Source organism: Rhipicephalus microplus, chromosome X (assembly GCF_043290135.1).
Source record: "Rhipicephalus microplus isolate Deutch F79 chromosome X, USDA_Rmic, whole genome shotgun sequence".
NCBI classification, from domain to species: Eukaryota; Metazoa; Arthropoda; class Arachnida; order Ixodida; family Ixodidae; genus Rhipicephalus; species Rhipicephalus microplus.
Window position 1 is genome coordinate 137,515,703 of NC_134710.1, and position 15,689 is coordinate 137,531,391.

Genomic DNA, 15,689 nt, shown 5'->3' on the forward strand with positions numbered 1-15,689 from the left:
GACGTTTGTGGTGTGGTTTACCAGAAACACCAAAGTGGGAAAATAGTTATCTGTACATACCTATGTGGCAATTCAAGTGAAATAGCTAATATCATTTTTTTTGTCTGCCAGCTCATGACATGACGTGGTATTGGCTTTAAATGAATAATTAAGGTTCACGTAATTAATAGGTATAGCTTGTAGAAGCTTTCAGCCCTATTCACATGACTCCTTGTACAACATTGTTGAATCTAAGCCAAGCCTAGACTTTTGTTTCCAACAGTGTGTGTTTATGCTAAGGTCTGAATAAAAATGTCTTTTCTTTTTTCTGTACACAACTGTGCAGAAATGTCTGGCCGGTCAAGCTAGGGGAAACCGAAAAAGAATTTCGTGAAGCAATTCTCTTCTGGCTCTCAACACTGAAAGTAAGTTGGGTGTTCGTTACTGAGGTTAACAAAATTGGGTGACCCTTAAGCTTCGCCAATAAAAGTTTAACATGATAGTGATATCTGTTCCAAGTGCGTACTTCAAACACTTCTAGTACGAAATCTTTTCAAACTTGCTATGCACTCACTACGTGGCCTTGAGGGTGCAGTAGTATGTGTGCCTTTTGTAGTGGGTGACTGGCTTTAAACTATGAAGTCATTATGATAATACCATGTTCTGATGCGCGATGGTCATCTGCGCTTGTACCACGCGTATTACTGCAATATCTCATGTTGTATTTTGAAGCATGTATTCAGTATGCATATGTTTATAAAGCATGAAAGTTACTTCCACTGTATTTCCAAGCAGAGGAAGTTATTTTCACTGTATTCAAAAGCAGAGGCGTGGCCATGTGGTAGAACACCCGCTAGCCACGCAAATAACCCGGGTTTGATTTCCATTTAGACCCAGAATTTTATTTCCATCTTTCTTGACTTTTCGGTCACGCAAAAATGCTTAATTTTTCAGTCACATGAAGATGATGATTTTTCACTTACAATCAATGACGTCGAGCCTAGAATTGCTGTGAAATGAGCTCCTCAGAATTATCGCGTTGACACTTATGTTATTCTATTCAGCCTCTCCTATCGTAAATTTTTGGATTTAACTTTGTGGTGCCCTGTTTACAGGAGATCACCGTAAGCAAGTGACCAAGGTGATGTTACTAGAGGTGTTGATAGTAACAGATTGCAAGCCTCTTAATTAATTAAATGACTATTGCTGGCACTATTGTGAGGATCTGGTTTTACTGGAGGTGTCTGTTTGCTTACAGCAATAGAATTTGTACAAGTTTAGGGGCTTGAAACACTTTGCCAGTATGGTCATAAAATTCCAAAAGATTTTACACCATTAATTTGTTCTCATGAGGACAACACACCAAAAAATATTACCACGGACAGTTGGTTTAGATTGAGCACTCGTCTTATGCTAGGGGGTAAAAATTTTTTTATAATCCATCAAGAATGCAGAGCATGTTCCCGTGTCGGCTTGCATTGGGTTTACTAACAATACTCATCTTCCTCCTTTTTCTTGCACACCATTTTCTGCCACAGATTCGGACAGCCGTTACAACCAATGTATGTTTGAAAATTTTGGTAAAGGGCACAGGGTAGGGAAAATTTGATGAAAAAAAAAACCTTCTCTTTTCTTTGCAATTTGGGAAGAGTGTTGCTTTGTGCATATTTTACGCATTCGGGCTTTTTTTAAACAGCATTTTTAGGGGCGAAGCTTCTTATAGTGGCACCCGATCGTCCCTCGTAGTCGTAGTAGTAGTCGTAGCGTGTAACCAGTCTTACATTTTGACCTCCAAGGTTGTGCCGGTGGGAGATTTCTTCTCTGCGTTGTTGAACAATAAAAAATTCGCAGCGTGCGCATTAACTAAAAGCCGAATTCTCCTGTCTCTCATTCCCCCTTAGCAGCCATTGGCATGTACATTGATCACTATCTGACAAGAAAGGGTTGCTACGTTATACTCGCTGGGCGTAACCTGCTTGTTTTAGGGGCGAAGCTCCTTAGGGCGTGGGCTGTGCGTCCCCTGTAGCCTGTATGTAGCCACCTCTAGTTTAGTTCTTGCAGTGTTCACTAGATGGCGGTATTGTCCCCTGTATGTAGCCACCTCTAGTTTAGTTCTTGCAGTGTTCACTAGATGGCGGTACCGTCTCCTGTATGTAGCCACCTCTCGTTTAGTTCTTGTAGTGTTTACTAGATGGTGGTACTTGTAGCTGATGATGAAAAGATGCAAGATGTTATAAACTAGAAAGCGGTACTTGTAGTTGATGAAAGACGCGAGATCTTATAAAATAGGAATGATGTCACATATGGCGCGTGTCATTGGTTGAAGGCAATCGTTCGATTTAGTGTGGCGACGTACGCTAGGGGGAGCGATGTAATAAAATCGAGTGGGCAAAATGTACAGAGGATTCATGGTTTACCAGGTTTACCTCCGGAGCTTCGCCCACTCATCATCATTCACTTCGTGGATATGGCGGAATTTTTTTAGAAAGATTTAGCGAGAGTTGGGCCGCAGTGCCATGAATACAGTGAACTAGTATATACCATGAACTCGAGGTGGTTAAAGGTGGGAAGCAGACATGAAGCGCAAGCCGTAAAAAAGTGTGCGTGTGCCTCCTCTCGTTCAGTCCTTGGAATGTCCGCTGGATGGCGGTGCTTCTATATGAGGAATATATGATGAAAAGATGCGAGATGGTGGTACTTGGAGTTTTGAATAGGTGGACAAACGGACACACAGACAGATGCATGGACGGGCGCACGGATGGCTGCACGGACAGATGGACACATGGACAGACGCAGGAGCGGATGCATGGACGAACGCAGGGACGGACGCACAGATGGACGTGCGGACACACACACGGATGGGCGGACGGACTCACTGGCGGCCACACAGACGCACACATGAACGGATGGAAGCAAGAACGAATGGATGGACAGATGCTTCGCCCCACTCTCCATCATTCACTCCGTGGATATGGTGCCATTTTTTTTTATGGCTCAAAACCAGTTTTTTCGAAAGGAAGCAGTGAGTGAAAATGCACCCTAGCGCAAGCTCCTCATATGCGCTTTATGCTTACAGCCTTTTTTTCTAAAAAAGACTTTCTACGAAAATCGAATTGCTTGTCCCGAGTCAGTTGTGTATAGAAAATTGTCAGGTAATTTCTAAAGCAGTCCGAAGATGCTGTGTGCCTTTATATTCACACTTAATCTTCGGAACACATTGGCTCGAACACTTTCAGCTCCTAGCTTCATTACGCCTTTTGTTTGCCATGCTTGTCGATAAGCTTAGATGCGGGGGGTAAAGAAGGTCTTCAGTAAGTGTAAATTTTGCGGCAATCTGTATTGTTCTCTTGCTAAAGTGAATAAATGTCAGTGATGTACTAAGGCGCTGAACACTGAACCAGCAAGCTCTTCATTGTTGAACCTCTCAACCTTTTCAGTGTCCTTTGAGGCGAATCACGTGCATGGTGACAATGGGTATGCTCTGATAGACATGACTATTATTTGTGATGCAATTAGACCGAATAGAGAACGGCCTGGTATAAGTGTTGAGTTTATGGGAATTTAGTTGCTGCATCTTTGCTGTCTTTGTTTAGGGTCCGAGTCTTTAGATTTGAGACATTGGATATTATTCTTGCACTTAATGATGGCAGTATGACATAAGCCAAAATTTTGAACAGTAAGGATTGAAGCTTGGCCAAACTACAATCAATTTGCTGGAAAACGTTGAGTATACTCGAATGATACATTTCAGATAGAGCTGCGCGACATCTCACAAGAGAAGCAAGCCAAGCATTACAAGAGGCTCCAAAGTGAAAAGTTGGCCTGGGCAATGATTCAGACGATTTCAGCCGATTTCCAGCCATTTTCCAACTTTACACTCCATCATCTCAAAACCATGTCATTTATTACTTAAGTACCATTATTTCGTATGTATTCCAAGATAACCATTTGATCATTTTTTCTTATATTCTGCATAAATGCATACAGGTACCGAAGCAGAATTTAAGTTATGCACTTCACAGTATTTGTGTTACAAATTTTCATCTATGCCAAATAACTCAAAAGTTAGATCTTGGTAGTGAAAAATTCACAAATGCTTACATTATCTAGATTATATTATGTCGGCTTCATTTAAAAGAGTAGAAAATTTGAAAGAAAATGATGTATAGATATGAATATTTCTTGTTGTCACTGACAAAACGGTAGCTCAAAATAAAGAAAAAAAATGCATGGGACATATAGGGCTCATCCAGTGCCCTTAAGCGCACCGAAAAACTAACATTACTCATACCCCTACTGTCTACTTCCAATCCATGTTTTTCGGTGTGCTTAGGTAAAATTTTCAGTCATTTTGTTGTTTTCACCTAATTGGTATATGTGATTCAGCACTAAAGATGCAAACAGTGACAAAGTGGATGAAACAAGGATGAAATTTTTAATAAACATGGAATACTTTCCTTGTTCAAAGTGTATTCGAATTATAGTGAATGTTTTGCAATGGTTGAAATTGTGGCTGAAGAGGCAGATATTTGGGCAAATTCAAGTATTTGGGCAAGTAAAGTACGTCTTGGCATGCGTTCATATTACAGTATCTGAGTTCACTACCTTGACGCAAATTTAGTTTCAGTAATTTCAAAGTTATAGCAACGAACTTATTAGCGTATTTTACTATAAGAAACTTGCCTGTGAAGATAGCTTCACTGCAGCATGGCGCTGAGATGCCACTAAATTGCTAATCTTAGAAAAATCGGCCCTGTATATACTCATGCACGCACAGATGCATACAAACACACACACATAACCCCTATATATAGCATTCATAGGTTACGAGAGGCTCCCTTCCCCATCCCTTTCCATCACCTCCTGGCTCGACTGGATCGGCGCCGAAGGGGAAGAGGAACAGCGTCGACCGGTCGCACAGGCGGTCGAAATGCTCGGCCTGTAAATTGTGGCTGAATAAAAGTCTATTACTACTACTACGAGAGGGTGTTTCTGCCCAGGTATCAGCAGTCATGCAGACACTTTAGAATCTAGCCATTGACGAAGCATAATGTCGCGAAGCGTATTGCGGATAATGTTACGCATGGCGATACCACCATAAGTGTGAGGCTACCCTCACTCTTACGTGACAATATATAAACGTTTGGAAGAAATGTACTGTAGATTCACTGCAGCTTTAGTACTCCCTATACACCAGAATATCAATAAAGGGAGGTACGATCTTCCTGATGCAACAATGGAACCCCCTTGATAAGAGACACTGATATAAGAGACAAATGGGTATGAGAGACACCACTGTGCCAATACCAGTACGGCTTGATAAGAACATGCATACGTGGTACCCTGTTTATAAGAGACATCTAATATATAAGCAAGAATTGTTGCCCAGAGCATGCCTCCTATAAAAGGGCTCAGCTATATTCACCACTGGCTTACTGGTTTTCAGGTCCCTAGATTTGGAAGTGTTAGGGATAAGAATTAACAGAGAGTACTTTAATAACCTGCAATTCGCAAATGGCATTGCATTGATGAGTAACTCAGGGGACGAATCACAGTTCATGACTACTGAATCGGACAAGAAAAGAGAAAGAATAGGTCTCAAAGTTTATATCCATAAAAATAAAACTAAAGTAATATTCAGTACTCTTCAAAAAGAACAATGCTCAGCACTGTAGGCACGACACAGAAAGTTGTAAAGGAATAGGACAGGTAATTTACCATGGAGCCAAGCCATGAGAGTGAAACAACTAGAAGAATAAAGATTTGGTGGAGCATGTTCGACAAGCATCCTCAAATCATGAATAGTAGATTGCCACTATCCCTCGAGAGGAAGGTATGTAACCGCGGCATCTCAACGGTATTTATCAATGGAGCAGAAACATGGAGACTTGCGAAAAAGGCTAAACTTAAATTGAGGACCGTGCAGCATGCGATGGAAAGGAAAATGATAGGTAGGGGCTAGAGAAGAGAGTACAGTGGATCAGGGTACAAAAAGGTGTTAAGGACATCCTAGTTAAAATGAAGAGGAAATGGACAGGGGCAGGGTACGTAGTGCATAGACAGGATAACTGCTAGCTGGTCATTAAGGGTAACTGACTGGGACCCAAGAGAAGGCATGAGGGGGATACAGAAAGTTAGGTGGGCAGATGAGAAGGCCTTTGCCCTCCTGTGGGTGTTGTCAGGCTGGTGATTGATAGTTTGTGTGTGTGGTGTGTGATTGATATGTGAAAACATTTTAAATGGGCTTATGTGAGTTGGAATTGTAAACTTTTAAGTGTAACGTATTTTGCCACTTTGAAATTGCTTCATATACCAGAATTCAAATCCTGCTACTGTTCAATGTTCGTTCCAGTTTGCCTTGAACCATAAAGTGACATTTGCACAAGTCTAGTTCTAGTTCTTAGTAGTTAGATCAGTTCCTAACTTACTTAGCTTAGTTCAATTTCCTAATAGTTAAATCATGACAAAAACAGTAATTTTTCATTGTGTGTTGTATACAGTAAAGCCTTATTTATTCAGAAATGGTTATTTTTAAATCCCACTTAATTCAAAAAATTTTCACGGTCTGGTATTGCACGATGTAAGTTTGAGCGGATAATTTGAAGCGGCAGTCAGCACCAGTCCGGTGAATTCCAAAACTTTGGGTGCTGTGCCAATTCTCGATTTTGATTTCGCCGCAAATCCGCGGAAGCAACAGCCGTTAAGAGTCACAAGGCAGTGCAATGTAGCGATACTAATAAGTGGCAGCTGAAGCACCCCACCCTTGCTACTTCCAGCACAAAACAAGGAAAAAAAAAAAGAGGGAGGGGGGGAATCGTGGCAACCGAAGAGTATGCCGGGAGAAAACAAGACATACTTCACTGTTAATTCAGAAATCCGCTCAATTCGAAGATTTCTCACGGCCCTAGTGACTTCGAGTTAATGAGGTTTTGCTGATACTACTTGAGATATTCTATTTGAAATTTTTCAACCAAATTAGTATTTGCTTTGAATTCACCTTTAACAACCTAAAATTTACTATTCCTACATCTCTACATATTATTAATGCTATTCATGCTTATTTTAAAGTAAAGCATCACTGATATGTCATTGTTACGTTGCACTGAACTTTGCTCTAAATGCACACTATCGTTCAGTGCATATTTATGCCATGTTTTCTTCAGTTATTGGTGTTTTAGTAATCGCTGAAAAATAAGCGTGGCATATTACCTTCATGCTTCAATTCAATTTTAAGTCCCGTGCACTTAGGCAACATGAATGGTTTCTTTTTGCCAAATTTTATTTCGCAGCTCTCTGATGCTTCATATGGTGTACTTTTGTGCATTGAAACGGCGCAGGAACTGGACGAGTGGAGTTAACACACAACACGAGCACTGACAGTGATGGGAAAGCTGCTACAATTGCTTAAAGCTGCTACATTTCCTTAAAGCTGCTGCATCTATGCTACAAATTAGCACCATTGCTCCAACCTGCTATGTTTCGCCAAAGCATCTACATCCATGCTACAAAGAAGCAGAACTGCTCCAAAGCTGCTATGCATAGCCTCCGAGATTACCTGGCGATGCGCTGCTTCATCTCGGAGGCCACCGTCAAGGGGATTTTTCAGCAACACCAGGTAGCAGATAGGCTGCCGCCTCTCGTGTCATTCGTAGGCAGAGCCAATCCAATACAATTCAATGCGTGGGCGGCGTGGGTTCATTATTGTTAGCCCATGTGCCCACAGCCGCACGTGGCTGTAGTTGTGCGTGGGCTCACTGGGTAGTGTGGGTACCTTGTGGCACTGTCGTTTGAGCTGAGTGCAGTTGCGGCTCATTCCCAGTTTTCAGCTGAGTGACTTGTTGGGCGAGTTGGTTCATTCTTAACGAGCTTATCGTGCGAAAAAAAAAAACACGAAAGAAGGACAAGCGCAAACTATCAACTAAATTGATTGGTAAAAGCGCACACATATATACACACAGGTCAACAAAGTCGCATGTCATATTGTGTGCCACTAAAATAAATTTTTTTTTCTGCTAATATGACATCTGACTTTGTTTACCTGTGTATATATATGTGTGCGCTTTTACGAACAAACCCAGTTTTCGCTGTGTGTCACAGCCTCGCAGTCGTACCGGTGGTGTAAACTCTCATTACGAGTATAGCGGTGTTGTATGGTTGTACGACTACGCGCATCCTGCTTGGTGGTGGCGTCATGGCACTCTCCACTGTCAAAGGTAAGTTCAATGTGGATCTCCTGAAAGACAAGAAGGCCAACCGTGATCTTTTTGAGGCGTAGTGTAGGGCTGGTGAAGGAGAAGAAGATGCTTTTTGTGTCATGTGTTGCCAAACAATCAACTGTGCGTTTCATGGTGTGACTGCAGTGAAGCGCCACTCGCAAAGCAAAAAGCACTTGGAGCGTACGAAGCAACTACGTGGTCCTGATGGGAAACTTAATCGACCAGCAGCAGTTCAAGCCATCCTGAATTTTTCAGCTGCATCCACGATTGCGTTGTATAATTATTTAAGGGGATTCCTTATAACTGGTGAGACACAGCTTCACCTCTGCACAGACCAATGTTTCCAGATTCGAAGGCGGGAAACTTAAGCAACCAACAGCAGTTCAAGTTGTCCTGAATTTTTCAACTGCGTCAACGATTACGCCGTATAATGATCGTGTCGCAGCCAGTGAAGCACTGTTTATCCTGGCTGTCTTACTTAAGAGGATTTCTTTTAGCTGAGGAGACACAGCGACACCTCTCTACCGAGCAATGTTTCCAGATTCGAAGGTGGCAAAAGACTTTTCGTGTAGCAGAAAAAATGTGTCGTGTGTCGTGTCGGATGGCCTTGGGCACTACTTTAAGAGCCTTGCGCTTAAAGAAGTCAACCGACTGAGTGTTTTCTACGGCATCTGTATAGATGAGACATCTCTTCCGGAACAGCGCTGTCAGCAAATGGACATCATTACGCGATATTTTCCGATGCCCACAAAATAGTGATTGTGGAACACCTGCAGTCCTTTCGGTTAAATAAGGCAACTGCGAATGACCATCTAAGATCTGTAGATGAGGCTATTGCGAGTGTTCTCAGTGCTGGCTTCTTTGCATTTTTTTAGTAATGGACGAAACGTAATGAAGTGGCTTAAAAATAAACTTATCCAGCCGCACGGTCCCCTGATAGATGTTGGGGAGTGTTCCCTACATATTGTGCACATCGCCTTTTCATGTGCCTTAGATTCATTCGGCACTGAGGCTGAAACTGTCGTAAATGATGTGTATTATTACTTCAAACACTCTGCTGCACAGTGATCCGGCTAGGAGCAAGGTCATTCTACATTACATGTTCGAAGTATTTGATGGCAAAACTTCCTCTTGAGAATCAGATGCTCCAACATGTCAGGTGCCTGCATCCGAGCTATCATAGTGTGGAATATTCAAGAGACTCCTTCAGATATCTTGCAAAGTGTGCACCCCAGATGGTTCAACCCGGTGAAGTTTCATCTCTTCTTGATGAATTGACGGTGCTAAATTGAACCAGTTACATGCATGTTCTGACAAGCCACTGAACTAATACTGAATACTGAAATACTGAATACTGGCATCAAGAAATACTGAATACTGGACAAATACTGAAATACTGAATACTGGCATCAAGTTTTCATCATGAAAGATTGTCAGGGTGGGCCAAAATATCCGCTATTGTCCAAGCTAGTTAAGGCACTTCTATCACTTCCACATGGCAATGGCGAGCGATGTTGAGTGTGGATTTAGTGAAAACTCGAGTCCTGCACAACAGGTCAAATCTTTCTTTCTCAAGCGTAAATGGCATACATCACATAATGTCATATTTAAAGAGGTTTGACAGTGACCCGTGCTCATTTCTAGTCAATTCTGATGTCATCAAGGCTGTCAAGGGGGCATCAAGACGGTATGCGCAGCGCCTTGCAGCTGAAGAGCGACCATCAAAGCGTATGCGAATAGATGCAGAGCAAAGTTCACCGAATGTGGAACTTATCAATGACCAAGCCAAAAAGGAAGTGGCTGAGAGAGAACGAATGATTAAAAATGCTGACTTGTTGATTCAGCGGGGCATGAAGTTGAAGAATTTCTCTGACATCGTGAGTGGGCGAGCAGTGCTTGCTTAAGCACGAAAAAAAATGACCGAGTGTATGCCACACTTGTATGTGGAGAAAAAAAGGAAAGAAAGCTTAGTGTGTTTCATGCAAGTGACATTCATGCATTGTGTACCTGCGTCTTTGTGCCAACCAGTCATCATATATTTGTGATACTAGTCTTTGTTTAAAGCTTGCATTAGTTGCGCCGTCATTGAACTCATGTGCACACTGTATTTAATACTTCATTTTCTTGTTTAATAAAAGCATTAAAATGCCATCTGACCTGGTTTTTTTTTTTCGTTTTCACAATCTGCTACAAAACAGGGCAGCTGCTACAAATCATCATTTTTCCTGCTACAAAACCTGATACATAACACTTTTGGCCATTCTCATCACTGCACTGACGAACAACTAGTTCAATCTTATTTTGTCAGAAAATATATACTGTTAAAGGGAACTAAGAAAAGACAAAAACATGACCTGTCGCATGGTCAATGGTAATGACATAACAGTGAAAGTCCGCCTTCACAGTCACTGAAGAGCGCATTGCAGCCACACAATAAACAATGAGCTGGCAGGGTGCTGCTTGTCTAAGACCTAACAGTGCACGCATCGGCAGTGCTTGTGTTGTGTATTATCTCTACTAGGCCTGTTCCTGTGCTGTTTCGCATGTAAAGTTTAGGGAGACCCAAGAAAAAGCTGAATGCTTCCGCTTCTTCGCTAGGCAGCAACAAATTTTTCTGGCCTCTTCTGGAGTGCAATAACAACAAATGTCCTGTGCAGTTCAACCAAATACAGTAGCAAATTTCTGGGAAATACACAGTTTTTTCAGACCTAGTGGTCTCTTGACTTTTGACACAGACTATATTGTATTGCATGTCTTTATTTATTAATGATTTGAGATTTACTTGCATCTTCTGGTAAGCCATCTTAAGCTTTAAAAAAAAAGGTGCACAGGAACTTTGCCAGCAAACAAATGGCTTAAAATCTAGAAAATGGGGCTTGCATGATTGTATGTCACCTTTAAGTCTTTGTGTTTTTGTGCTGTTTTTCATTTGCTTGCAGTATGCTTTCTTCAATGCTGCCAGGTTGCCAGAAAACTTGCAAATGCTTTGTTCATCATAGAAAGGAGTAAAATGAACGTTAAAATTAGTAGAAAAGCTTGTCTGGTATTTATTCTCCTCTAACTGCTCATCGCAGGACAACCATGCTGGGGCAGCCTTCCTTCATGAATTCAACTCGCGCGTCCTACTGCAGACGGGAACACCACGGTGCTTAATGTTCCTCACCGAGCTGTCCACATTGGTGCTTGGAAACAAACTAAAAGAAGAGGTGTACTTAATGGGTGATGCTGTGCCTCTTGGTGCCTTGAAGTTTTCCACAAAGAAAAACACCTGCACTTCTGTTGCTTTGCAAGCACAGCAAGCTTCAGATGAAAAACAATGCAGGGAAATTGAAAGGTTAGTGAGCAATCATAACTTGGTGATTTATCTCAAACATTTACTCTTTCTTCTGCTCATGTGGCCTCGTCCTAATGAGCAATGCGAAATACACTATACTCTCGATTATTCGCTCTTTAAATTGGAACTTTCGGTTAACTGAGATGTAATTTTGAATGTTTGATTGACCCGGTCTGTCTGCAATGGGTTTTAAAGTCTCCTAATCCAAATGTGCCATTGCATAAGTTAATTTAAATAATATTTTTTGCTTGCCTGGCTCGAAAATATATGCTGCCTTCGTCACTTCTAGATGAATATTTGCATCGCTAGCACTCACAAAGAAAGCCAATTGTCTGCTTGAAAAGCAGCTGAACTACCCCAACAACATGCACCAACAATCACATGTTGATTGCGGAAGAAAGAAAATTTTGAAAAACGGACGGTATGGCCTTGGTCTATTGTGTGTGGAATGCTTAAGTCACTTTCACCTCAGCGCACTGGCGCACTTGTGTTCCAAGATTGGGAAGTGGCGGCCAGCTGTCATGGACACAGCCCAATCTGTCCCTTAATTACGGATGGGTGCACGGGTCGTATATAATAATGAGTACCAGTATTATTCCTGACATCTAAAAATTTTGCTTGCTTGCAATCAATGAGAAATCTCTATGATGTTGCAACCTCCAGGAACAAATAACACAAACCAGTTTTATTTTTTGTCTCCTCCCCCTCTCTTGCCACTTTGACCCACCCCAATTTTAAAGTCCCCAGGTTTGGTATGTGTGAACGTTCATTATAACACCAGTTGGTAAGTTGCTTTGAGTCAGTTTAAGAAAACTTCTATTTATTCAAAACTCTAATTCAAATTAAATTCAGGGGTCCTATCTAGGTTCAGTTATCAACAGCCAACTGTAATTGAAAGTAGCATTTTTCTTATCTCTTAAGAAATACGCCGGCCTCTTTGGCATGGCCAGGGCAGGAATGGGAACAGTGCATTCAGAAGAACAAGAGTTGATGTGCGTAAAAGAGGGTCTGAAGGCAAAGCAGTGGGCCTGAATCATGCATTGTATTCTAAACCTCATGCGTCCTGAGGTAAGCTGGTGACATGTTAGTGTCCTCAGTGGGGTCAAAAGTTTGAGTTGTAATTATTTTGTGTCGCTTATAATTGGAGGCTCTGGAGTTGCCCTAATAAGCATATATGGGTACAAGGTTGATTCCCATCCGTGGCAGCCACACTGCAATGACACACAAAAAGAATTTACACATTATCTTCCCCTATGGGAAACCAGGATGGGATGCGAAAACATCACAGGGGTACGATCGAGTTCCATTTCGTATCACTTGGCAATACAACCCAGTAAAAGTGAGAGTTGAGTGAATTCATTGAGAAGAAGATGTTTTTACGGGGTTAGAACGCTGACGTTCCATTTCAGCGTACCGAGCCCGTGTTGTTTCTGTAGAAGTTTCCAGCTGATGTGACGTTTACAATCGACTTTTTTGGCACAAAGTTTGCAGTCTGCTTCCCTACGCTGACGTTTACGTTTGCCTTCCCAAACCTTCCTCTGCTCCGCCACAGTAGCGCTGCCACGGCAACTAGCCCTGACGTTGATGTCGTTCACGGCTTTTTGCACACAGTTGCACAGAGAGAGAATGACGGAAGCACAAGAAACGTGCGCTTTATAGTGCGCAGGGACACTTGCGCCACCCTCAGGCATACCCTTACAGAAAGAGTGAGAGAGTTACATGCAATGATTTATAGTTCTGTACCTGTGGCGGGGAGAGGGGAGTACGCATTTGCATAGGAGAGGAGAATGCACTTGGGCAGTATGGGTGCGGATGCCGCAAAATGGACACTGGCCTAAGCGTAAGATGCTTTCGTATCTAAAAACGTCAGAGTAGTTTGTTTGAGCAGGGGTTATTAAAGTACCAGAGATAATAAAGTAATATAGTCATTTGAAGTTGCCCACTTTAGAGATCCTCTTAATCATATTGGGGCTTTCGACGCTTGGAACTCCTCTTTCGATCCCTGCCGGCGGCAAGTTATCTTTTCGTCCACTTTTCTTTCTCCACATTTACATTGCACACACTTGTAATACCATCCCCTATACTTTCCTTGGCATTATTGTCTGTTCTTATAATATTGTGTATAACAAAGAAAATGAGCTTTTGCCCCGCCGTGGTGGTCTAGTGGCTAAGGTACTCGGCTGCTGACCTGCAGGTTGCGGGATCGAATCCCTGCTGCAGCGGCTGCATTTTCGATGGAGGCAGAAATGTTGTAGGCCCGTGTGCTCAGATTTGGGTGCACGTTAAAGAACACCAGCTGGTCGAAATTTCCAGAGCCCTTCACTACGGCGTCTCTCATAATCATATGGTGGTTTTGGAACGTTAAACCCCACAAATCAAATCAATGAATCAAGAAAATGAGCTCTTCAATTTACACTTCTTTCGTTCATTCATATTGGGGGTCTTGTTTTGGCAGACTTCATGCCTTCAGGTAGTATGCGAGGGATTATTGGTCAGCTGCCAGCTGGTGATAAGACCATGTGCTACATGACACCAACAAGCAAAAAAATGAGTGGTCCACACTCGCCGTAATGGCTACTGGCGGCTCTGACTGACGCTCCTACTTTTAAATGCGCATATGTACCCTATAAAGTGGACGGAGGGATGACCACCACTGTAGCTTAGGGTAAGAGCATCGGACACGTTATTCGAAGGACGCAGGTTCAATCCCTGCTGGCTGCAAGTTATCTTTTCGTCCACTTTTCTTTCTTCACATTTACATTTTAGTCGCTTGCAATAGTGTAGTATCCTGCGGCGGACGCGCCGCACAGAGAACACAGGGCACGGCGCTGGAGCACTCGCTGACAACACGTACGCAGCAGCCAGTAGCCAAGCAGGAACCCTTTTATGTACACAAGCATGCTATTATTCACATATGTACAACACACTCTAGGGGCCAGCCAACCGGTTCGAAAACCGGAACCGAAACCACGACACCACTTAATCCCCCCCTTGAAATGAAGATGATGTGGGGTCTTCCAAGCAACCAGCGCACAGTAATAGGATGCACATGATACTCAGAAAAGGAAGAAAATGTAAAACATAATAGCGTGAAGATATGTACAGCAAACACACGAAAATGCAAAGGTAATGCATACTTGAGAAGGAATGACATCATCACATCATCCTCCCCTTGAATAGAAAGCATGGGGGGGGGGGGGGGTTCAACAAATATAATGTTAAAACTGTCTAATCAAAGGATTTGCAAACCGATCTACAACTTTCTCAATGAAATTTTTTAGCTATCTTCGTCTCTTGAAAAGTTATTTAATTAAACATATCTAATTAAACACTATTTGAGAACATAAAAAATAGTCTAACTCCAGGCAACGGTGAGCAACATGCATTTAGTTGTGTCGTAATTACGTGTTCCGGCATATTTTTAAACTCTGGCTGAAGTTACATAGGACACCCCGTATATATCTATATATATATATATATATATATATATATATATATATATATATATATATATATATATATATATTGCCACCATTGATGAACGAGCCGCTGTGGCTCATACTCGTTTTGGGGCTGCGAAGCTGCGAAGAGGAAGAGAACATTTTCGTTCCTCTGGTTCAGGTTAACTCCTAGCCGTAGGTCTTGTTTTGCTCGTGACATTACTGGTGGAGACGCTGGGTACGTGTACTTCGGCTGTGTCAGCCATCTTAGAGACAGCTACATCTCCCAGAGCAAGAAGCAGCCGCCGCCTGCGTGGGTTACCCCCTGAATTTGGTCCATTGGCATCGACACCCAGAAATATGGCAACTTCGATATCAAGCCAGGCGGTCCAAACCAGCGATGCCCACGGTTCTCTTCTCGCGCATGTTTTTCATGCGGCACAGACACCAAAGCCGTTCCATGGAGACGTCTTCGAGGATGTTGATGACTGGCTCGACCACTTTGATCGGGTTGCCACTATCAACGAATGGGATGATGTTCGCAAGCTGCGCCGAGTTTACTTCTACTAGGAGGATTCTGCGAAGACGTGGTACGAGAACCACGAGGGCTTCTTTGCAACCTGGCAAGAGTTTAGCCGACAGCTTCGTGACGCCTATCGCAACACCGAGAGAAAGGAGAGGGCTGAACAAGCCATATCCTGCAGAAACCAGCGGCCGAAC

General features: G+C 42.5%; 1 protein-coding gene across 1 annotated transcript in view; it reads left to right on the top strand.

Moving 5' to 3' along the window:
• LOC119176530 (uncharacterized) overlaps nt 1-15,689 on the top strand; it is a 196,611-nt gene that overhangs the window by 21,402 nt on the left and 159,520 nt on the right. Inside the window, exons 5-6 of the mRNA XM_075877830.1 lie at nt 326-404; nt 11,270-11,529. Of these exons, the coding sequence (XP_075733945.1) occupies nt 326-404; nt 11,270-11,529 (339 nt within the window). The remainder of the gene's footprint in view (nt 1-325; nt 405-11,269; nt 11,530-15,689) is intronic.